Here is a 25,936-nt window from a genome sequence, read left to right on the forward strand (position 1 = left end):
ATGAACATAAAAATAAAATTAAAAATTGAAATAAAATAACAATAAAAATAAAAATAAAATTGAACTCAAAATATGAATAATAATAGAGGTAAATAAATAAAATTTGGCGTTTCTGAATACCGACGCCCTATCACGCTGTGGTACATAATTTTGTATACACATGTAATTATGTACGTGGGTCATAGATGGAAATTAATGGAAATAAATCCCTGATACTGTTAGCGGCATAGTGGGATTCTATTGTGCCACTAAGATATTAATAGTCAGTACTATTCATGCGATGCTTGCAGAATGATGCGGTAGTTAGGTCTGGTCGTCAGTATGAGTCCGTACTACACCACTGGGTAGGGAGGTCAACTCTCCAGATACCACACTGTGCTGGACCCGATCTTCCCCAATGTTCGCACGTTGGGTACAGTATCGCTTCCGAGTTTGGGATGGGATTGGGCATGGACTGGGTGGTATGCCAGCACGGTGTGGATCTGACCTTGCCGTACGTGATGTAGATTTACAGACAACTACATACATCGAACTCTATATTAAGACCTTTTGGAGTCTGTGTGTCCAACTCGAATATCCATCTATGTTCTTCTTTGTTTATATTTTTGGTGAGGTTTCCACCTCGCCAGTTCCTCTTGATCTTAGAGATAGCTGTGAACTTAAGGGAGGATGGATCACTATTATGTTTGAGATGAAAGTGCTGTGAGACGCTGTGGGTATGTAGGCTACGTCTGATGTTCCGTACATGTTCTGCCAACCTGGTTTTCAATGGTCGAATGTCCGCCCTACATACTGTAGTGGGCACGGACATTGGAGGAGATATACTACTTCTTTAGTTTCACAGGTGATAAAGTCCTTGACTGTGTAGGTTTGTTTAGTGGTGATGGATTGGAAAGTATTAGTAGGCTTAGTGCTTCTCACACCACATGTCCTGCATGCTATACACTTGCCACAACTGTAGAAACCAGTTTGTTGTTGGTGTGGGGTCAATGTGGTTTGTATGGTGGTTTTTGGTAGGAAGTGGTTCTGAACCAGCTTCTTTTTGAGATCAGGTGCTTTACGGAAAATGATACTTGGTTTCGGAGGGAGAATGTGACATAAATCAGGGTCCTGTTTAAGTATATTCCAGTGTGAATTAATAATTTTCTGAATTTTAAATGCTTTATTGTTGTAATCGGTGATGAATAGTATTTTATCTTGTTGTGTTGAGTTGGTATGGGGATCTTTTGGTTGCAACAGGGACTTCCTATCCCTTGTTTCGGCTTTAGTGTATGCCGAATTAATGTTTTCTATAGGGTAATCTTTATCCAAGAATTGTTGTTTCAATTGTTGTCCTTGTTCTGCAAAATGGTCTGGTTGTGAACAATTCCTACGGATTCTTGTAAATTAGCCGTATGGTATATTGTTTAGCCATTGAGGGTGATGGTTACTTGTGGCAAGGATGTAACTATTGACATCTACTGGTTTTTGATATGTTTTGGTTTCCAAATGATTGTCTTGAATGAAAATGAGTAGATCTAAAAATTCTACTACCTCACGACTATACTTGGTGGTGAATGTGAGGTTATATGGATTGTTGTTGAGTTCTTGCAGGAAATTAGTTAGGGATGTCTCGTCACCTCTCCAGATAGCAAATATATTGTCAATATATCTGTGCCATAGTACCAGGCCTGCCCCATATTGGTAGTTATGTACCACAGCGTGATAGGGCGTCAGTATTCAGAAATGCCAAATTTTATTTATTTACCTCTATTATTATTCATATTTTGAGTTCAATTTTATTTTTATTGCTATTGTTATTTTATTTCAATTTTTAATTTTATTTTTATGTTCATTCTTATATTTATGTGTATCTTCATTTATATTTTTATTTTTATATTTATTTTATTTCAATTAACATTTTCAATATATTCCATTTGATACACACAGGATTCTGATGTGTATATATTTACTATGTACATGACGCAAATAGCGTTTAATGAACCAAGCTTACTGTCATATGTATACACACGCATAAATCCACTACCTCCATCTCTCCATTGATACAATTGCTATCAACAACCAAGCTTTACAGATGAATTGTTTACCCATCTACTTATTCATGTATTCACTCCGCTCCGTATAGCACTTCTGTTGCCATTATATGTTTCTTATCCATATGCAAATGTCTGTTCTCTTATAAATGATGTTTATATCCCACAAATGGGGAATTGATGATACTCCAAGTCATTATTTACAACTAATGAAGACTCGCAACACACCGGAACAATTTTGCATTCAGGAACTAACTGCCACTCAAAACTGTACTCAGTATAAATACCTCGTCTCCCTCGCATACCAAACTACTGCCTTGATAAAGTCACCTAGGTGACGAAACGCGTCGGCCAATCAGCATCCACTTCCGGATTCTTCACACCCAATACGTCACATCCGTTCAGGCGTGCGTTCAAAGCTAGGACACACGCTGCCCTTAAGATCTGTTTAACCGTGACTCTGTTATTCTAAGCATCGTTACACTGGACACTGGACAGTATATAATAACCGCCGTTCGGACCGCCCGCTCACTATCAACTCTATGCACTGGATTTACAGGACAATCCCTGGATATATGGACCGCTACTAAGCGCAAGTATTGTAACCCATTTTTTTCCAACTTGGACATTTAGTCAAGCTACATTGGACCGTGACATCCTCCAGGACTGTAACCAAGTCAATTTATTTGTCTGTTCATGAAGGTTAATTTTGGACATTGTTCCTTGTACTTATCAGTTTTCTACCCAATACACCGAGGTCTATGACCATTATTATGTACATGTCTTAACCCACATATGGATTTATGTATTCTATTGTTTGTGTTTGCGCAATTCAACACATGACTTATTGTTGTATTTTCTGATAAAACTATTTTGTTTATAGCTCCCGAATTATCCATTATTTAGGTGTAAGCGCGGAATACTCTGTATTTACTTAGAGTTGCTATGTATCTCAATGATCAGAGCCATTTTCACATGCTGCATTGGTACCTGCATCAAATGTTGGCAAGCAATGCTGCCAACAGAGAGGTAGATAAGAACACTTTGCACACTAGCCAACAGACTGGAAGTCTACTTCATATACTAGCCACATACATTGGGGGTCTTTGTAATATACTAGTCACCAAATTTTCAGTGTACTTTATATACTAGCCTCCAGAATGCAGGTTTGCTTTTTGTACTAGCCACCAGATTGGGGTACGCTTTGTACAGCAGCCACTAGGGCAGGGAATAATCACCAAAATGAGGTCTGCGATTGTGTACCATTCACCAGAATGCATATTTGCCACCGCAAGTGGCCCTGCTTTGCCTACGGGCCACCACAAGTGGCCCTGCTTTACCTACGGGCCACCACAACTGGCCCTGCTTTGCCTACGGGTCACCACAACTGGCCCTGCTTTGCCTACGGGCCACCACAACTGGCCCTGCTTTGCCTACGGGCCACCACAACTGGCCCTGCTTTGCCTACGGGCCACCAAAACTGGCCCTGCTTTGTGTATGGGTCACCACAACTGGCCCTGCTTTGCATCTGGAGCCCATGTTGTCAAAACTTATCCTTGCATACCTGAACTTCAAGTCCAGTGGGGAAGTGGATACGACTGGAGGAGGATCTGCTGTAAGGTTGTAAGGATTTAAATATTTCTGATGTTGGCCCTTTTGGGAAGTTCATAACTTTCTCAGTGTAAGAGTAACCAGTTTATTTGCAAAATTTGGAAATAAATGAAATTTCAAAATTGTGCCATGAGCTTATTATTTTGCAGTTGGAGATTAAATAATGCACAACTGCTATTGCCTTCTAATGCCCCATAGAATTAATGTAATGCTTAATCTATCTGTACAAGAAAACAACTTCTTTAAAATTATTCAGAAAAAGGAAGAACTTCAACTCTTAATTCTTGTCACAACCACAAAACCATACAAAGTCCTCTTCATTTAACAAAGTCTTAGCTTACGGAAGTGTGGAGTAATTGACGTGGCACATACATCCACTCAAACAGGAGACCTATATAAAAACTTATTTTAAGACTGTTTCATGTGTAAACCACAAGATAGATATTACAAGGGAGTTTGCAGAAAGCGGACATTTTGCTTATTTAAGCACGATAAACGATAGAATGCATCACTGTATTCTAATTTAAGGCAAAGTGAGTTACCTTCATTTTCAGAAGCTGGACACTCCACCTTTAGCACCAAATCAAATGTTCTCTCAGGCTTTTCCCTGTAATAATAAAGAATTATTGTAAATAAACTATACAGCCAAGATTACATAAACACAAGTAGAGGTACTGCAAACCTTAAATGTAGAAAAATAAGAAGAGAAAAAAATTGTCATTGTTTTGCAATTAATAAATTGCAAAACAATGACAATTGTGAAAAAACAAATCCAATAAAAATTATCAATTTTATTTGCAGCACACAACTTAAAAACATATTAAAATTAATGTAACCATATAATATGTGTGCAAACAATATATCATGCTACTTATATAACATAAATAAACAGTCTCACATAACACTACCTCAAATAGTATGAAGGTTCAGATTATATTGACACCTTCTAAACGACTTGAGAACATGCTTAAATTTAGATATAGAGGAACAGATGCAGAGTCCCAGATGGTATACACTTTTGAAATCAGATGTTAGGAAAAAATTGAAACTTCTCCCGGACCCCCAGAAGAGTAAGCCAACCTCCTGGTTCCTGCTTCTCCTTCTGGGAATTGATGGCATGGGTCATGCCATCAGGCCTCGCCGGACAGGTTTTAATGACACAATTTCCGTCATAGCCCCACCTAACCACACCAAAATGCTGTATCATTGCACAGCAGGTGCTAGTGATGCGAATCACATTGTCACTCCCCCAGCACTTGCCCTTTGGATCTCCCCACCAATTGTGTGCTCTACGTAATAGCACTATCTCCAGCGCAGCCCTATGACCATTACTACAGTCATGTGCCAAAAACAATATCACGCCCATCAGATACAATTATATGCCTACAATATACAGCAGTTGGCAGATTCTTATCTTTGATGATGCCGGCTGCATGTTTGTAATGCACTGGGGGTGTGGCACTTGGCTATGTCATAGTCCAGCACTACACCCACAAAAAAAGAAGAAGATGCCCTTACTCCACACTAGATAATAAGTAGGGTGGGGGGGACTGAAAGACAGTCAGGTCGATGTCCGAGGGGTTGGCTCCTACCCATGCACCAGGCCTGTGCATACCCACCACAGACAAGCTCATGTCCAATACTAAAACACAATTCTCAATGCCACCCCATACAGTACAAGTTTCAGCCTCATGCCACCCATGCAGCACATCAGCACCCAAAAAATTAAGCTCAGTGTCATCTTCCTCATCCTGCCCCTATTCATTTTGCCATGCTTACCTTTGTATCCCTCTTGCAAAGGTGATTAGTGTTCTCTCTATATTAACAGGCATGAGATTACCCTGATAATGTAGAGAGTATTAGAGCCTATCAAAGTGGAATAAAAATTGTGGGGCTTCCATTCAATGACATCACAGGTACAACTACCGGAAACTATTTAGAATAAATTTCTGCCATTTAGAGTTCCCCGACAAAGCGTTTTAAAACATCATCACCATTTATTCATATAGCGCCACTAATTCCACAGCGCTGTACAGAGAACTCAGCCACATCAGTCCCTGTCCCAATGGGGCTTACAGTCTAAATTCCCTAACATACACACACACACAGACTAGGGTAAATTTTTTGTTAGCAGCCAATTAACCTACCAGTATGTTTTTGGGAGTGTGGGAAGAAACCAGAGCACCCGGAGGAAACCCACGCAAAAACGGGGAGAACATACAAACTCCTCACAGATAATGCCATGGTCGGGAATTGAACTCATGACCCAAGCGCTGTGAGGCAGAAGTGCTAACCACTTAGCCACCATGCTATTACAGAGACCAAACTCACTGTAAACTGTGACTCTGGTGAAATCATACCCTGGGTATCTATGTAGAAGGTTGCCTCTGCCTGCTGTACTAGCACAAGAATGCTGAGCCCGAGAATTGTGAAAGAAGCCAACCTGTTCCAAATGGATTCTGGCTGCTGTAGTTGTGGTGACAAACTATGGTACAAAGATAGCACAATGTGTGCATATATGGAGGTGCAATATACTGATCACTTTGGCTAGGATACATATATTACACAAACACAATAAATTTAGATATAGATAGATAGTTTATCCACTGTCCAAAGATATTTTCTGGTCATTATTCAGTATGATATGCTGTGTTAGGAGACACCAGCATAAGAGATGCTGGTGTGTGACGGATTATATATTTTAAAGGGGTAGGGAATAGAGGAAGAGGAAAGGGTGGGGAATGGGGAGAGGAGTAACTGAGACCTAGCATGGGGACCCTGGTGGCCAACGGCCACTATAGGGGAGTAAAATTTGATATTATCCAACAGTCAAAACAGTCTACTGGATGCATTTATAAAAAAAAGGGCTGAGATGTCCTTGGTGTGATTATTAGGGAAATGGAAGCAGGAGGCTCATTATAAATAAAACATTAGAAAACATAGAAAAGCTGCTATTTTCTATGGATGCCAGATACCAAATTTTATTTAAGTTGCTGTCTAGAGGGGGGATCAGGGTTTTTCCAGTTCTTGGCTATAGCATCTGGCTGCTTTAAGGATCTGTACAGTTTTATCAGAGTGCTTGTCAAGAGCATCTAGCGGAGAAACCCAGGACATTTAGGTATTGAGACTTTAGTGATATCATAGATAAGGGTAGCCACATCATCCCAGAGCCTTTGTTGGGCAGGACCACCAGATGTGGAGGAAGTACATTCGCTCCCCACATCTCCTCCAACATAAATCAGAGGTGGCACTGTTTATTCTTTTCATCGTTTTCTTTTTTAAATGCGGCTCATGCATTTTATGTTACAAAATTGCTGGTTCCTACTATCTCGCCTTAGCTCCAAAATTCTGAAGTAATTTGTTAAGCTCAGTGAGTGCCCAAGGCCATGTGAGGTCCTTAGGAATAATCAGCTTACTTATTAATGATCTAGATGACAGTGCTAAAGTCAGAAATACGTTTGAATTCATTTTATTATTCACTCCCCAAAGTAGCAAAGGCATTCTGTAAAGCAATGACTGACAAAAATATTTTTGAAAGAAGCTGCCAGTTTGGTCTATGGATGTTTTAGTATACTTATAAATCAGAGAATTTTGATGCATACTTCCCATATGTCCCTTTGAAAATTGGGAGGTATGTCCCTTCTCACCGTGAGCTGGGACATCACCATGCCACACATACCTACCATTGGTGTACACGCCATTTCAAAGATATTTATTTATTTATTTTAAAGAGGGAGAAGTTTGGCGGAGGCCTAGCGCTTTGGAAGTGCATGACCATGCCCCTTTTTGGGTGTTGCAACAAACATATTTCAAGCTATACTATACTGTAGAGAGTCTGGCACAAAAACCAACTGCATTACAAATCCATAACCAGCACAGACCAAAATAACTCACAAGACAAGAATAACCAGAATTATAATTACATACCTTCCAACTTTGGAGCACTGGGAATTGTGACAGGGAGCATGACCCATCTCAATGGGATTATGACCCATCGCAACTGGGTGTGCTTAGCTCTTTTAAAGTGACTGTCTGTCGCTCACCCCCATTCTTTCCAAACCTTCTCTGACCCTGCTGCTAACTTACCACTGCAGTACTATGCAAACTACAAGTAAATGTGACATATTTCCCAACTTTGTGAGCCATGGGACAAATCTGTAACATTTGTGATGGCAGGACAAAGTCTTGAAATACAGATAGTTGGGCGATTTATTACTAGTCTATAGTAAGTATACGATTATACAATTCCAAACTGTCACTTTAGCCTGGGTATAATACCTCATTCAGTAAACTTTCTGCTGGCCCAATTTAAACAAAATAAAGAACTTTGTAGCTACTTGCAACATCTGTGCCAGGAGCAAAGTAACACGTTGCTTGCCCTGTTATCTTTTAAAACCCTTACCCATCACTCCCTTGCAATAAATTTAATAGTAAAGCTCTCTCACGAAAGGTATGACTATTGTCCTGGATATGGTGGATCACTTCTCCAAGCTCTTCAAAAAGTTACCATCAACTGCAAAGATAGCTGAAAGCCTTTCTAAAGAAATGTTTCACTTCCATTGAGTACCTTACAGAAATTTCCAGTTCATCGCTAAATTTTGGAAGACATTTTTGTCCAAGTATAAGCAACTCTCTTCGGTTTTCTTCATCTTACCAACCACTAACCAATGCCGTTGGTGAGATCTAATCAAACTCTAGAACAGTTCTTAACAACCAAGATGAGTGATTTAATTTGTTGAATTTGCACCCATTAAAGAGATAATTTATATCCAATAAAACCAAAACCATCCTGACCTTTTTCCCTTTATCTTTCAAATCAGGCCACTGCCTAAGAATCCAGCAGATGCAAAACAAGTGAAGCCAAGTTTCCAAGCTAATTTTGTCTGCCGGGCTCTCTCAATAAAAGCATGTTAAAACCAAAACCAAAATAATAATTGCATGAAAGACCAGTGTAAAACTATAAAAATATATACATACTTATATATACCTATATACATACTGATATATACATACATATATTTATTTTTAATTTGACAGCCAGGAATAGAGTCCAAAAAGTTTGTCCCTTGCACCATTCAAGACGGAAGATCTAAATGTCACCGCACAGCTTGAGGTCATAAATGTAGAGAGTGTGGGACACAAAAGTGAATTTCTTTAATATAAAAAAATCCAGGACGTATGAAATTGCACCCCAGATATTAGTGCTGGGGGCGGGAACCTGTTTACACCCTTATATGTTAAAAGAACCACCAAACTTTACTGCAATTGCTTTTAAATACAAAATATATACATAGTGGCATTTTGAATCATATAGTAATTGTAACTAAAAACATCATAGGCAAACCGAGAGGGGGTTTTCAAGTGCCTGGAAACCCCCCTCCAAGCCTGGGGTACTGTATAATTGAGGTGGCTGGACCCTGCCCCCGCTTCACACGACTCTGCTTGAAAAGGGAGAGCTGAGTGCATCTAACAGTAGTGCACAAAGCGTTGCCCATGTATATTATGGGGATAGGAAGAGTTGGAGGGCAGCCAAGCATGGTCTAAAATTATAGCTACGCCCCCATTCATGCTTGTCATGCCCACTGGTGGCGTGGTGTGGAAACCCCCCTCTACAAATCCTGCGTTTGCCCCTGAACATATACATATAAAATGAATAGCCCAAACTGTTCTCCTATTACATAAAAGGCAAATGACCAGTCTGCTGCATTTACATATTGAGACAGTTATAACTGACAATACATGCTACAAAATATATGGAAATAAACTACTTATAGATGTTTCACATACATAAACTTTGATTCAGTTGATTAGTTAGAAAAATACTTATCATTCATAATCACTAATAAATACAATAAAGAAACGTGTTTCCAATAATTGGTTTGAATTGACTATAATTAATTAGCCTATATATTTAGATTAAGTATAAATGGTGAAACTGTTACTTATAACATGAAATACATTTTTTAAAAAAGTAAATATATACTGGAATGTATACTGGAATTGCAAACTTAACTCAATGCTCTATGTGCAATAGCAATATTCTATATAATCACAAATGGACAAATAGGGCTGGCTCGTTAAAATAAATATATAATCTGGCGTATAAATCTGCATTATAAAATGTGATAATAGACTTCCTATTATTTAAATAAATCCGGTCATTTCCATTGATGTTACTGATGCTGTAGACATTCATTGCTGGAAGTCTGTGTTTCATCTTTGAATGTCTGATTTGAATATGCTGTACATGCACCCTTGTCCCTTTTCCTACCTTCCTTTTTTCTCTTCTATTCTTCTCCTTTTAACTCAATAAAAACTAATAAGTAACAAAAAATATCCAGCCCAATATATCACGTCAATTGTTAATATTATAAATACCCACAATACCAAAATACAAATAGAATGAATTGATTTAATGCAACATAAAAAAAAATAAACCAAATGTATAAAAACCAAAATAATATCACGTTGTTCAACAAAGAACCAAATTACTCCTTCAAAACATGACAACCCCTATGGATATTAGTGCATTAGAGTATTATATTATAAATCTGAAAAGAATGCAATTAAACAAAGAACTTGCCCAATCAGAAAACTGACACAGTTCAACAATAATTTAGATAAAACAAAAATCGGTTGGAATTATCTAAACTGTAATTTATAAACATATATATAGTTAAATTATTAATTATGATATCAGCATAAGCATATAGACACAAACCGAAAAATAAGACTTTTGTGTCTTATATATATTCCGGTTTAAAAGTCATCATAAGAACACAGTAAATGACCCATTATAAAGAAACTTTATATTGTATATATACTTTATTTACCATTACTTGATTTACAGTTATATGAAGCAATATTAAATCCAAAGTGAGACAAGGCTGCAAAGACAAATATAATGATCAGATGACAAATATAACTGAAAATATAAACCTGACACATCTATAAGAAACTCCTACAATGTTGTTGAAAGCACTAAGAACTTCTCTGACATAGCAACACTGATAGTAAATATATAAATAAGTTTGTGTGAGTGAAAAAAAAGTGTGCATAATTACTGTCTCATTATATAATTCAAATGATTGAATAAATATGTACCAAAGTGTAGGAAGTGTATACTCTACCGAGTATACTTCAACTGTTTTTTTGGCAAAACAAATAACAAATAAAAAAGCAAAATTATTTCCAAAAGATACAAGCCATCTCTAGTAATTTTTCCAGATGAGGCATGGCTCTCCACAAGAAACCTGAAGTTCCATCTGCCATATGTGACCTAAATACATAATCACCTCCTACTGTACACCTGGAAAGTCCTCCATGCTTCAAAATTCTTCCAGTATTCCACATAGCCTTCCTCAAACTATACATTACTAATTATTTTTCCCTCCCTACCACAACTTCTCCTTCTTCTGTTCTAGTGGATGGTTACCTGGCGTATGAAGTCCAGCATATCCTGGAAAAAATTTCAGTAATTGGTACACTGGCAAGGCGAAGACTTAGAAGACAGGTTTTGGATTGACACTTCAGATCTTCACACTGCCACATTGACAAGAGCTTGTTATAACAAAAATCCTACCAAGCCATCTAGAGATCACCCAGGAACAGAATTAAGGCCATAACACAAATTTTCCACGTGGTTTGGGGCGATTTAATGTACTTTTTGCAAACGTTAGATAGGTTCAGATGTTCATGTTTGTGAGAAATGGCTTCCATCTTGCCACCCTAACCCAAAGCCCACATATCTACAGAATACAGGAGATTGTTGTCACATACAGGGAATGACCAACTCCTGATAGAAATTCCTGCTTTCCCTTTAATGTTGCCGTAGGCCTTTTCAAAGCCTCCCTGATGCGTTTTCTCTTGTCCTATCAGCAACTTTGGACAGACGTCCTGATCAATTTTGGAAGGACGTCACAATCATTTTCATTGCTGGCAAATATACGTTAATTACATTCAAACATGGTTTTGAAAACCGTTACGGCCCCATTATGAAAGGCAGAGCATACTTCCAATCTCTAATCTAAGCTCAGGCTTCTAACCCCAAACGCCTTTTTAACACATTTAAATCTCTTCTCAAGCCTCATCTCCCTCGACTAGCAATCAGCTCAATTACTTCCCACCATCCTCTGACACTCTCTCTTCATTTGATTCCACAAAAAGTTTCTACTCTCTTTTTATCTTCCTACTCTACCTCATGTCCTCTTGATCCCATACCCTCTCAAATTGGTAGGTCCTTGTCTTGTGTATTCATTCCACCTCTAACTAAAATCTGTAATCTCTCTCTCTCTACTGGTATCTTTCCATCATTATTCAAGCATGCAGTGATTACTCCTATTCTAACAAAAAAAAAAAATTTAAAAAAAAATCAGACCCAAACGCTCTCTCAAATTATCGCCTCATCTGTCAGCTCCCATACCCCTCTAAACTTAGAGAGAATTGCCTTCACACATTTCCTTTCTGCAAACAACCTATTGGATCCTTCTCAATCAGGCTTTCGCTCTTAACACTCAACAGACCCTGCGCTGACCAAGGTTGTCAATGATCTGATCACAGCTAAAACTAAATGTGATTACTCTCTTCTAATTCTCCTGGATCTCTCTGCTGCATTCAACACTGTTGACCACTTTCTCCTCGTACAGATGTTACAATCTCTAGGTCTTCAAGACACTGTTCTATACTGTATCAGTATTAATTTCTCTGGAACAACCTCCACTCCGCTTCCTTTATCAGTTGGAGTACCACAAGGATCAGTCCTAGGTCCACTACTATTCTCGATCTACACCACTTCTCTTGGAAAACTAATAAGCTCCTTTGGATTTCAGTATCATCTCTATGCTGATGATACACAAATTTATTTATCCTATCCTGGATCTCTCACCATCTGTGTTGTCTCGCGTTACTGACTGTCTTTCTGCCATTTCATCTTGGATGTCCTCTCGACCAATGAAACTCAATCTTTCAAAAGCAGAATAATATTCCCACCCAACAATAGAAGCTTCCTGCCTGACATTTCTATTTCTGTTGACATGTCCATAAATCCCAACCCACAAGCTCGCTGCCTTGGTGTAATCCTTGACTCACAACTATCCTTTGTTCCCCACATCGACTCTATAGCTAAATCAGGTTACATACATCTAAAAAAACCATTTCCAGAATATGTACATATCTCATACAAGACACTGCCAAAACTTTAATTCATGCACTTATCTCCCGCATCGACTACTGTAATTCTCTCCATACTGGTCTTCCCAAAATCAGACTCGAGCCCCTGCAATCTATTTTGCACGCAGCGGCTAGATTGATTTTCCGGCAAATTGATTTTAGTCTGCTGAGTCGCAGAGTCAGTCTCTACATTGGTTGCCTGTTTTTTAAAGAATCCAATATAAAAATCTTCTACTAACATAGAAGGTCATCAACAAAATTGCACCAACATACATCTCCTCACTTGTCTCAAAATATCTCCCAACTTGACACCTCCGTTCTGCACAAGATCTAAGTCTCTCTTTCATTCTCATCACTTCTTCCCATTCTAGGTTACAGGACTTTTTTCGGGCTGCACCCATGTGAGGAAACGGGGTGCTACTGGACTGAGAACTTTGTATTCATCACCCGTTTCTCACAGTTTAATGTACATTTTAATCCTTGGCCCAGTCTAAGTATATACACCAGAGCATCAGTGTATTATGTGTATTATTATTTCATGTTATTAGGTACATTTTGCCCTTGCTATTACCTGCGATATTGTATGTAGTATAAATATAAAGAATATTGCCATACTGTGTGAAAATATCAGACCAACAGCAGTCATTTTGCTTGTGCTAGCTAATGTAATTACCATTTGTCTCCAATGTCCATTGTTATGGGGGGCAGCTGAGATTTGGTTTGTAATCAGAACAATGTCTGAGTTAACTAGTTGGCAGCCCATGTTAATTAGCAAGGTCAACAGATAACCTGAGAGGTAATGAGGTTAGAACTTCTAATGATATGCAATGTGCCTCCACAGTAATATATTGGTTAAAATAGCATGGGGAAATGTATCAATATAAATGTAATTGTATCAAAATGTATCACAGACTTATATTGTGTAATACTGCTGATATAATATGTCAAAAGTCTTATTGTTCCATGTAAGCGTGCAGTGTCATTCCTTGATGTACTATTGTAACCCCATGTGTAGTGTATCCAGCCAAAACAGCTAATTGAGTCAAGCCATTCTATTGTCTAATCAAGATAACAGGGACAATATGTCTAGTAGCTAAATTGTTGACTGGGAGACCCCTTCTGTAAAGGGGAGGTTTGAGACATTTGACCCTACTTCCTGTGGATACAGAAAATAAGATAGGGCGAGGAGAATGCCAGGGGAGCTATGCTAGTTTGGAGGATCCTGGTGTAGAAGACATCAGTGAAAAGGACTCTGGGCCAGGCATTGTGGTGCCGCTGGAGGGAACCCTACCAGGACAGGGTTGGTGTGAGCTAGTAACCCAGGCTAGGAGACACCATAACTGTTTTGCTAAACGGTAGTGGTAATATTGCTGGAGGATACATGCTACCATTTACCCTGTAACTTGTGAACGTCTTGTGGTGTTGTGCTGTCGTAATAAAGTCTTATTTTGGATATATCCTGGTCTACCCGAGTGAGTTGAATCCCACAGAGGGTAACTTCCATCCCAGCTAAGGGTGGTATCCTCACAACCCACTTTATGGAATTTACTCCCTCGCACTACTTTCCTGTAGTCTTCAAACCTTAAAGCGTTCTCTGAAAACCCACCTCTTCAGACAAGCTTATAGTATTCCTCTACCACCCGCTTAATTTCCCTAGGTTACCTTATTATCACCCTTTACACAGCTAACACACGACAACAACCCTCTGACAATCATAGTTGTGTGACCGAGCATACACCCCACTAAATACTTTGTAACCTTTGCATTCTTGCTGGACAAATATTCAATATGATGTAGCAATTACCCTTGTGTATCAAACCATTATCGCATAGATTGTAGGCTTGCGAGCAGGGCCCTCTTACCTCTCTGTATGTATGTATTATTAATTTTTATTTATAAGGCGCCACAATTGTAAAGTGCTACGGAATCTATTGACACTATATAAATAAATAAATGATGACTTACGCAACCAGGGTATTTTTTATTTTCACTTCTTTTTCCTGAAAATTGTCTTTTGGATTTCATTTGAATTTTGTTAGTTGTAAGGTCATATTAGGTGAAAAGAGTTCTGACATAATTTATCTTGATTTACATTGCAAAAACCTCTGCAGTTTCACTAAAGGACACTGCATGCATGTGCACAGCCTTTCCTTTTCATGCAGCCACATCATAACTACTAGACCCAGCATTACTTTTTTGGATGCATATTATATTGGTACACATTTGTAAGTCTCTGCTACGGTCACTGATTTTGTTTTTTGTAATAGGTGTAGGATTATAAAGTCAAATTTCATTACTACATATCCTCTGTACCACACAGCGTAATATGATTGACACTATATGAATAAAATAATAATTAGTAGCTATACCTGCTTTCCTCCTTCTAGGCATCTGTACTCAGCAATCCATGCCTGAGCAATGTATTAGTACTGATCATTAGCTGGGAGGACTCCTTTGCATGTGATTACTCTGTTACTGAACTTTGACCTGCTGGACCAGTCCATTTCCTTCAACCCTTGACCTTGGTTAGTGACATCAATGATTCTGCAATCCCCAATCCTGACCTCGATCCCCCTATTTCCTCCAGTCCCAGACCTCACCTTGTAACCTTGATAAGCCAATCTTCTCCAATCTCTTAAATTGGCTTGTCAGTTCTGCTATTGATCTGTCTGGATCTTCTTTCTGAAGCATTAGACAGGACACAGATTCTACATTTGTTATTTTAGCTGCTATCTGAGCCTAGTGGGTGCTACTCATGTCTAATGAGCAGCATTATACTGTGCAGCAATTACTAGAATATAACGGGAAAGCAAGCTATGCACAAAGAAACGCTATAACATTTTCTTTGTTTTCCTCATAAATAGAAGAGTATGACCCACTTTGAGAGTGATCATCATAGCAGCCTTCCGCTAACAAAAGCTCAGATTCTAGAAATTATATAAGTAATGAATTACTAGAAGCCTTGTTCACGTATTTTCAAAATAATAGTGTCACGGTGCTGGCAGCTCCCAGGAAAGTCCCACTTAGCTGGAGTAGCTACCAGACATCTGGTCAAGCCACTTAGCTCTGAGCGGACCGATCGAGAAGTACAAGTTGAAGCAAAAAAATTGAAGGTGGTAGAACAGTGACGGATAAAGCGAAAGCCAAGGGAATGGAGGAGGTAAAATAGTGCGTGACAAGGTCGTGGTCGAAGGATTGGAGAAAGTAGAATCATGATATACAGTCAAACAAAACAAGTCTTCTTCAAAGCACAATATGAGGAATCAAAAAAAAAAAACTTAGCTCCGCAAAGGTTTGGTACAACTGAGAGACTTCTAAGGACTGAAAACATCCAAGAAAAATTGTTAAGATTGACTTGACCTTTTCAGGCAAGTGGTAACAGAAGAGAGGATCACAACACTGGACTGTTGAAGCAGTGGACCAGCTGTATAAAGGTAACACCAGGCCAACTTTGTATATCATCTTAGAGAACCACTCAAAACTAAATTATTAGATTTAGGTGAAATTCTTCTCTAGGTTTCAGACAACTCATATGTATTTGAAGAAGTGGTTGTTTCATTGTATCAGTGTAAAATTCACATTCTGAGGAAGACAAACAGATGATAATATGCATTTTTCTAAATAAGTACATAAAAACCTTCAGTTTCTTTACAGGTTTATTCCTGGTTTTAGTGCTGGTTTTATTTCATGTTTTGTCGAGATATGCGTAATTGTTGCTGCACATATTTTTGAAATCTTATTCGGCAGTTCTAATATTAAAAATTAATAAGAACAAAACACGACATTTTATACTCTAACGATAATATAAATTTTATATATATATATATATATATATATATATATATATATATATATATATCTCATAAAGTTTACCGTTACATAAACAATTATATAAATGAGAGGCCGTGGCAGATTAATACCTAGGTAATGAAGATAGTCAACTTTTAGACATCCCTCCCTCCTCAGTAGGGTATCCTCTCCATGTAAGAGTTCTTTGGAGGTACACTGGAACTCCCACTATTTCTTTCAATGAGCACCAGTCAAGCCTCACTGACAGTTTGGATAGGAAACCTCTGTCAGCAGCAGAGAACTGAAAGCATCCCTATATACTAATGAAGATAAATTGTCTAGTCAGATGCCACATACGCCACACACATAAATGCAGGAAATATGAACTACCCGACCAGACATGCTGACAGCTCTCAACTTTGTCGGCTGGTCTGCTTGCCCAGTACAAGTAACTGTAGGTATAGTAATTGGTGATGTGGCGGTATCTATGTAGAAGATGCCAAAAGTGTACAATGCCTTTAAATGTTTTTTTCTCATTCATTTTCGGAAGATAATGACCTAAAATTCTAAACACAAAAATTGAAACCTAACTAATATTTATGCTAATAAGTGTCATAAAGTGTGATAAATGAGTGAAGATGGCCAACCACACTGCAATATTGGGCAATTGCCCCTATGTGTATGGCCCAAAAGCAAAAAGCCACATAATAATCCAATTGAAATCAGAGCGCTATCAGACGCTTTGGAAAATACTGTTATTATTACTATAGTCATGTATGTGCAGTAATTTTCCAAAAACTCACCCAGTCTAAACCATAAGTGATGTGGCCAAATTGGTCAGTGATCCTGCTACATGGAACTCAGACTAAGTGGCTTGAACTTTTCATTGCATGACCAGATTTATATATACAACTTTACATCATACATTTCTGACTCAGGTTTGCCTTAAGTGTATATCCACCTAAGATTAAGACTGTAACAGTCACTGAGAATAGCATGTTGCAAAGTGAGATTGATAGGCTTAACATAGTAAAAAGGAGAAGGGGCATGCACGGGAACAGGAGCTGGGTTGTAAGTATATACTTTTTTAAGGTGCAATTGACTTGAGTTACCTCTATATGAAATGAAAGTCATAAAGCCAACTTGGCTTTACCAAGCTGCCCTATACATAAACGTTGTCCAGTGATACCTTACAGAGGTCTTTTCCAATGTCAACGGTATTGCAGTTTATAAGCTGAGAACCAAGAAACTTACATATTACATTTAAATAAATGTAAATAAGTTAAGCCTTCAAGCAAAAACAGTGACAAGCAACCTGGGAAAATATGTAAGTGATTAGTGATTTCTTTCTTGAGTAAATTGTGCTGTTCTCATAACAGAGGAAAGGTACAACAAATCACCCTGTACTACAACATAAATAATATTACATAATATATCAGGGTTACGTATTATGTATGTTTCCTCTTTCAATAATAATCAGAAATAAACATTTAGCTTCTTCAATTTTTCATTTTATCCCAGATGGAGTCATCTTGGTCCTGTTATTTTCTGTGTAAATCTTATTTCAGGCATCATATGCTGGGATTATAATTTGTATAGCAGACAAATTGTGTTAAATGTGCTCATTTAATTAAGCACTGCTAAACAGTAATTAATTGTTGCCATATGTATTCCATACATAAAATTCTAATGTAATATGCTATAAAATACTTTCTAGTTTCATTAAAGTTATAGCTGATAGATAATGGGTATCTGAGTGTTCTAAAGTTAAATCTTGTGAGTCCTGCTGACTCAACAATCTATTTATAATGTTCCACTTCATACCATGGTTATAATTAGATATCGCTAAACACATCTATGCACCCTAATCTCTAATAAAACTCCTCTGTATTTTAGATGCATTTAAATTATGCACTAGTCATACTACACAAAACAATCTGTCACACAATAGTACCTCTTCATAGCCACGTGTTTCATGGGTAAAAGGGGTCAACCCAGAGCAAGAATGAATTGATCGTATAACAGTGACAGATAGCCACTAGCCATTTGCTTCTTTAAACATATAAGAAGCATAATAAAAAAAACAGGTGCATCAGCTGCAGAAGGTCAAGGCATGCGTGTAATGCATGAACCTTTCAGTGTAGCTACTTGGGATAGCATTGGACATTCCTGCTTCCAGACAGGCAGTAGAAGTGCACACATGTATTGGAAATTCTAATAAACTATGCATAATAACAGAATACACACACTTGGCAAAGGATGCGAACACCTCACAATACATTGCCCTTTTTGCACACATGGCTTGATGCAACTTGTTGTGCATACCCATTTTAATTTTGCTACGGTCTTTCAGCTGACAGGTGCTGTAAGTGCTACTACACGCATCCTGTTTTAGAGTGTGCCCAGGTGTTTGGATTAAGACTACATACACATAGTGGAGGGACATTTCTGGAAGTTACCTGTGCACCAATTGTCATAAGACTTGTCATAATCCACAGGAACCAATCAGAACATACTTTTTCTAAACATACTTTTTTAAAGTATAATTAGAAAATGGTTAATTTGGACTATGGTATAGTTTTGGTACAGTTCCTTTTGTACCATATTCAACTCTTCCAAGTAGTGGTAAAACACAAATATATACTACCACATTAACACGCCACAAGAATCTTAATGAATTTGGAGGCCAAGTCAACACCTTGAACTCTTTGTCAAGTTCCTCAAACCATTTCTGAACAATTTATGCAGTGTGGCAGGGCGCATTGTCCTGCTGAAAGAAGCCACTGCCATCAGTTAATCCAGTTGCCATGAAGGGGAGTACTTGGTTTACAACAATGTATAGGTAGGAGGTGTGATTGGATCACTATTAAATAACTTTTGGTATAAAGCTATTTAAAGAAAATAGCGCAGGGTGCTTATTTATATAATTGCAGGTGCACTTATTTTTGATATTGTGTATATTGTAAAATAGGAAATCGGTATTTCTAAGACCAGGAGGAAAAAATTGTCTCTTGTTTAACCTTGCTATAGGATATGCCTATTTCTGATTTATATATCTGATACAATGAGCCTTTGTTTACAAAGCCTCTTGTGCATTGTGATGTGGGAAACTGGCTTGTTTTTGGTTTTTGTTGTACTATGTGAATATGTATTCTGAAGGGTCTGATGAAAGGCCCCATGTTATATCTTTTGATGTGTGAAGGTCCAACATTGAAGGCAGGAACTTTTAATTAAGACTGGCTCCTGAAGTCTCTGCATCTGAAAACTAGGTGTAGGACATCACAGGGTTTCTAGAATTTCACATATAAGTGTAAATATGGCTAGCTTTCCAATGCATGTAAATCCATGTTTGTGTAAATAGAGTACATCCTGATTCTAAAAATAGCCTGCATCCAAATCTGTATAAATGCAGTGACTTGTACACCAAAATGTGTTCTTCTGATTTCAACTGACTTGATCACTGGGACCTTTAACCAGTGAGAGCAAATAAACATCTGGCTTCAAAGACCTGCTTGGAAACATCTTCAATATTGCTGTATTCCTGTGACCTGCAGATTAGACCCAAAATCTAATTCGTTCTCCGGCTGTCTGAGGTTTGGACCCAAGCTTTTCCAGTACCACCGCTCTGACTGCTACCCATGCAGCCCTGGTTTGTGTGATAGGCCAGGGGGGGATCCATCCACAGCAACCCTGATCTATAGTGAGAGGTCAGGAGTACCAGCTCGGGTACACCAGCAACGAGGTACACTAGCAGCGTCATTTACCCAGAAGGAACGTGGTTCTGAGTGCCATAAAAGGAGCTCAGTGGTGGTAGCATTGTAAGCCCCTCCTACTGCGGCAAGAGAGCGCATTTGGAATAATGAAAGGGAATGTTGGCAAAGTAAGCCCAGCCGGTTCCCAGCAACAACAGACAGGGTGGCATAGGCGGTCCATCCTGTCACAGGAGGTATGTGTCAAAGTAGCATCCACCTGAAAGCCAGTACCCAAGGTTTCTTGGCAAAACATTGCCCAGGGCATCACAATGCTTCTGCCGGCTTGCCTTCCTCCCATAGTGCATCCTGGTGCCTATTCTTCCCTAAGTAAATGACACACACATACACGGCCGTCCACACGATTAAAAGAAAACCTGATTCATCAGACCAGGCCATTGCTCCATTCATCCATTGATCCATCATCCAGTTCTGGCGCTCATGTTCCCTTTGTAGGTAATTTTGCCAGTGGACAGTGGTCAGCATAGGAACTCTGATTGGTCTGCAAGTTGTGATGCACTCTGTGTTAGGCAATTACACTTTTGTAAACGGCACTTGATATGAAATCATATAAGGGCCGTTAAAATTTTGGCGTACTTGATAGTATTTCCATTACAAAGATGTATTGCAGGATCTTTATGCCTGTTTGCATTGACACACCACACTCATCTGGTGTTAATTAGGTTTTAAAACTAGATATATACTACATAACACTTCACAATTGTATACATTATATTTGGTGCTAGGCTTTGAGGTGTGAAAACCATGCAAAGGACAAAACTAAGGCTGAAAAATTTCAGAAAATTCTTTGACCAACAACAGAAAAATTAACGTCCCAATCAGCACGCCGATTCATGTGTAAACACTTTACATGTTTTACACGATTTACCTTCAGATCTGTGCTCTTCAATTGTTATAACCATTGGCTGGAAAGATCGTGACTCTGCACACTCCATTGAGATCCAGGAACATTGCTGGTCTTGAGTGCACTACACACTGCAGAATTGGAACCAAATCGTTCCATCGTTGAACAACATTTTCAGTCTGGATTAAAAATCCAATCAAACAATACAATGTGGAACATATTTTAATATGGAGTTGGTCCCTCTTTTGCAGCAATAACAGCCTCCATTCTTCTTGGAAGGCTTTCCACAAGATGTTGGAGTGTTTCTGTGGGAATTTGTGCCCATTCATTCTATAGAGCATTTAGGAGGCCTGGTTGGCAATCTCCGTTCCAATTCATCCCAAAGGTGTTCGATGGGGTTGAGGTCAGGGCATCCTAACACAGTACCATGTTTGAAGTCACTGAGCTCTTCAGAATGACCCATTTTGTATCACAAATGTTTGCAAATGACTGCAACATTGCTAGGTGCTTGATTTTATATACATCTGGCAACGGGTCTGATTGAAACACCTCAATTCAATAATTAACAGGTGTGGCCATATAGTGTGTGTGTGATATAATATATTAATATATATATATATATATATATATATATATATATATATATATATATATACATACACACACACACATATATATACACACACAGTGGATATTATTTTCCAAGCGGTAATTACACAGTAATTAATATATATCCATAGGATAATTAGCAAACACTTGTTTTTGTTTTTTTAAATACTTTGTAAATATCTGGGGCCTGATTCATTAAGGATCTTAACTTGAGAAACTTCTTATTTCAGTCAAAACCATGTTACAATGCAAGGGGTGTAAACTAGTATTCTGTTTTGCACATAAGTTAAATACTGACTGTTTTTTCATGTAGCACAAAAATACTTGATAGCTTATTTGTACGCTGAAATTTAAAGTTGATATTTGTGTGCTACATGAAAAAACAGTCAGTATTTAACTTATGTGCAAAACAGAATACTAGTTTGAGCCCCTTGCATTGTAACATGGTTTTGTCCAGGAGACTGAAATAAGAAGTTTCTCAAGTTAAGATCCTTAATGAATCAGGCCCCTGAACCCTACTGGGATACTTGGTACTGGGTTTTAGGGTCCTGTCCTGCCCTGCCCCGTAATTCTCTAGCAGCTTCCATCCTAGGCTTATCTGATCCTTTAATGTGTGTCTCTTGTCTACACACAGTGAAGACACACATTTTTTTGGACAGAACCAACATTCAGTCCCTCAATTCACTAGGAAGACACTGAAGCATAAAACTTCCAGGTGAATTGATATACTGTATTTCCCGAGACCAAATGGCTCCCTCTATTGTGAGGTGGCCATAGGAACACTATTAATCAGCTTCTGGCATATGGATGACTATCCATATAGTGTCTGCTGCCAAGTCTGCCCTTGCTGCTAGTTGAAACAAAACCCTCACTTGGGTCTGAACAGAAATATATTATATATAGATAAAAACATACTATAAATATAGGATTTCTATACAAAACTGAGTAGTCTCCATGAACCCAGTTTATACCCACTGATTCTTGGATCTCTGCATTGTGTTTTTTGGATACACGTTAACAATATGCTCTTTACTTCCATCCATACCTCTGTGTAAGGTCTGCAAACTATTAACTACGCTGGTCTTCCTAATTGACCCTATACACAATGTTGTGTGTATGTCTATTTTAAAAATAACAGATTAAATTGCCCAATTGCACTATGTGGAGTTTGTCTGCTCTCCCCATGTATGTATGGATTTCCTTCAGATGCTAGTTTCATTGTACACTTCAAGGACATACTGGTAGGTTAATTGGCTTATAACAAAATGATCCCTAGTTTGTGTTTCTGAAGTAGGGAATATAGATTGTAAGCTCAATGGTGCAGGGACTGATGCAAGTGTTGTGTTTCTGAAGTAGGGAATATAGATTGTAAGCTCAATGGTGCAGGGACTGATGCAAGTGATTACATATCCTGTGTAAAGCGCTGCGTAAACCATGTAGGATATACCAACCTTCTAAACCCAAATTATTTGTGCAATGTGACTTATTTCAAAGATTGTTTAACATCCAATTGGAAATCTTCAAATATGAATCTTTAAAGTGGGTCATAGCAGTGAGCTTGGGGGAGTCTCTGAGGAAATCATATCTTACAATGCATCAACATTGGTCAAGAAACACCAGGAGTAATGAGCATGTGCATCTGGCCTGTTTGACAATTCCACACATGCAGTGAGCCTGACTTTACCATATTTGTATGGGGGGGGGGGGGGGAATACACTACATAGTCTAGAAAATATCATAGTGACAGCAATAAAGCCACTACAGATGTCACATCAAGGTAAGATTAGAGAAGTATGTTCTGGCAAAACACATAACTATGGAAAGAGCGGTGCATTGACACTAGATGCATGCTTCATTTATTTGCAGAATTTTTACACATTTACATCAATTAATCATAATATAGGTCATTATTCCAGTGATGTTATTAAACTATATACAGGCTTTAAAATTGAAGACATGAAAGCAATGCATCTATATCCTGTCTATATTAATATATATTTTTGTATCCTGTATATCCACATATATTTAGATGTCACATGCCTGTACTGTTTATTAAGCATGCCTTGTATTTCTATGTAGATAGGTAACTATATGACATAATGTTGATCTCACCTGGTCCTGGAGTCCATACTCAGCTCATCTCAGTCCCGGTGACAGCTGTATGGACCTCTCACATGTCTGTCACAATGTACAAACTGTATGTGACACTTTGTCAGTCCTGTGTGTGTCACACCGATGTGCATGTCCCAGTGCCACTTTCTGTGCACTACTTCTCTCTCTCTATGCGCCACACTGCCTCTGGCTCTATCTATGCTCCGGTTATGTCTGACAACTTTACATTACAATACCTGTCTCTGTCCTATATTGTCCATGATACCCATCTTTCTGGATGTCTGCACTTAACTGTCCCTGTCGTCCCCTGACACTCCCCCAGGTGTTCCTTTGCCACTACCCCAAGTTGTCTTTTTCTATCATTACTTAAAACCGGATATCTTGCTTTCACCGGGTATAACTTAGTCACTAAGCGCCTGTGTGTGTCATTCTGGCCGTCTCTCTGTCCACAGCTGTCTGTGTGTCTGACCAGGAAGTCGCCGGTGGAGCCTCCGCTGACGTCACGGAGAGGGGGAGGTGAGGAGATAGCGAGATAGTGTGGAAGAGATAGGCAGGGGAGACACGGGGCATGGTAAATGAATGGAGGCATAGGAGAGCCCTGACAGAAAATACAATATTGCAACATGTAATAGAGGCTATTTCTAGTGGTGACATTCTTAAAGCGCAGTTATACAGGAAAGGGTTATACATTTTTTTGTTTCTTTTTACATTTATACAAACTTTGCAATGTACTGTCAACATGTAGGCACCGTCTTCCTACTGGATTTTAGTTATGGCACCGGGTTGTTTGCATTTTAAATGTAGGGATCTGCATAATTGTTACACTATATTGGAAAAGAAGTAAACCAGCACAAGTCTATCATTTTTCCAGGAAGCAGTAACACCAATAGGCGGTATAGCTGGCTAATATTCATGAAGCCTGACTTTCATTCATGAGATACAGGTTCCTAGTGAAATGATAGGCTACATGCTCATGAATACTAGTCCAGCCCATAATTTGAATGCTTTCACCAGACTTCATTTAGATCATAAGTTTGAAATGAGTGCAGTCTTATGTATTTTTTTAAGTTGCAAATATATTGCAATACTCTATATATGCAATACTCTATATATGCAGCTGCATCAAGATAAGCACACCTTGTTGCTACCTGAGTAAAGCTATGGCAGTCAGCTTGATGAATGCCATTTTGAAAATACAATAAATAATAAAAAATGCATCCCCCCCTTAAAATAATCAACCAGCACAAGTGCTATAGCCTGGGCTGGTTACCACTAAATTTTGGGGACAATAAACATCATGCCATGCTTGGTTGGTTCACAATATAACAGGTGGGACGAAGGACACCTGTCATAATATGCAATCTTCAAAGAAGTGTATCTGAAGACTCTAAGGGGCATATTCAATTGTTTAGTTTTCGCGCCGCGGAAAAACTTACCGTTAATTCGATAATTTCAGCTCGCGGCTCAGGGAAATCCAGCGAGAAAATTACTGTATTAACGGTTTTTATGCGCACTATTACCGTAGTAACGGGCACGAGATTTTCGGCGTTTCCACCGACAATTGAATATGCCCCTAAATAGGCCGCAACTTCTGTTCTTAACTTGCACGCCTCAATCCTCCTCTTCAGGGGCCATAAGTGCAAGTTACATAGAATGGAAAATTCTATATTGTTTTATGGCGCATGTGCCATAATAAAAAGCAGATTTGTAGCCCCTAATATTTACAATGGTTTTACATACAAATTGTTGAAAGATGTTTAAAACTGGCTTATTATTACTTCACTTAATTACTCCTGCCACCGAAAGATAAACCAATCTTAATGGATAACTCCACTAAAAATGTGTTTTACCTAACTAAAATGAACATTATTCTGTGTACTACAGCTTAGTTCAATAACTTCCAGTACCTGAAATAGGATCCTCCCTGAAATTACCTGTTGACATTTCAGAAACACATGGTTGCTGCAATTTGGCAGATATGTTGTGAATAACTGACGTTC

General features: G+C 38.5%; 1 protein-coding gene across 4 annotated transcripts in view; it reads right to left on the reverse strand.

The window, feature by feature from the left end:
• DENND1B (DENN domain containing 1B) overlaps positions 1-24,419 on the reverse strand; it is a 143,695-nt gene extending 119,276 nt beyond the window's left edge. For all 4 annotated transcript variants that reach the window (XM_075182590.1, XM_075182587.1, XM_075182589.1 and 1 more), the window contains exons 1-2: positions 23,937-24,419; positions 4,187-4,251 (exon numbers count right to left, since the gene is read on the reverse strand). In XM_075182590.1, coding sequence (XP_075038691.1) covers positions 4,187-4,251; positions 23,937-23,953 — 82 coding nt within the window. In that variant the 5' untranslated portion in view covers positions 23,954-24,419. The remainder of the gene's footprint in view (positions 1-4,186; positions 4,252-23,936) is intronic.
• Positions 24,420-25,936: the final 1,517 nt, after the last annotated feature.

Source organism: Mixophyes fleayi, chromosome 8 (genome assembly GCF_038048845.1).
Source record: "Mixophyes fleayi isolate aMixFle1 chromosome 8, aMixFle1.hap1, whole genome shotgun sequence".
Taxonomy (NCBI): domain Eukaryota; kingdom Metazoa; phylum Chordata; class Amphibia; order Anura; family Limnodynastidae; genus Mixophyes; species Mixophyes fleayi.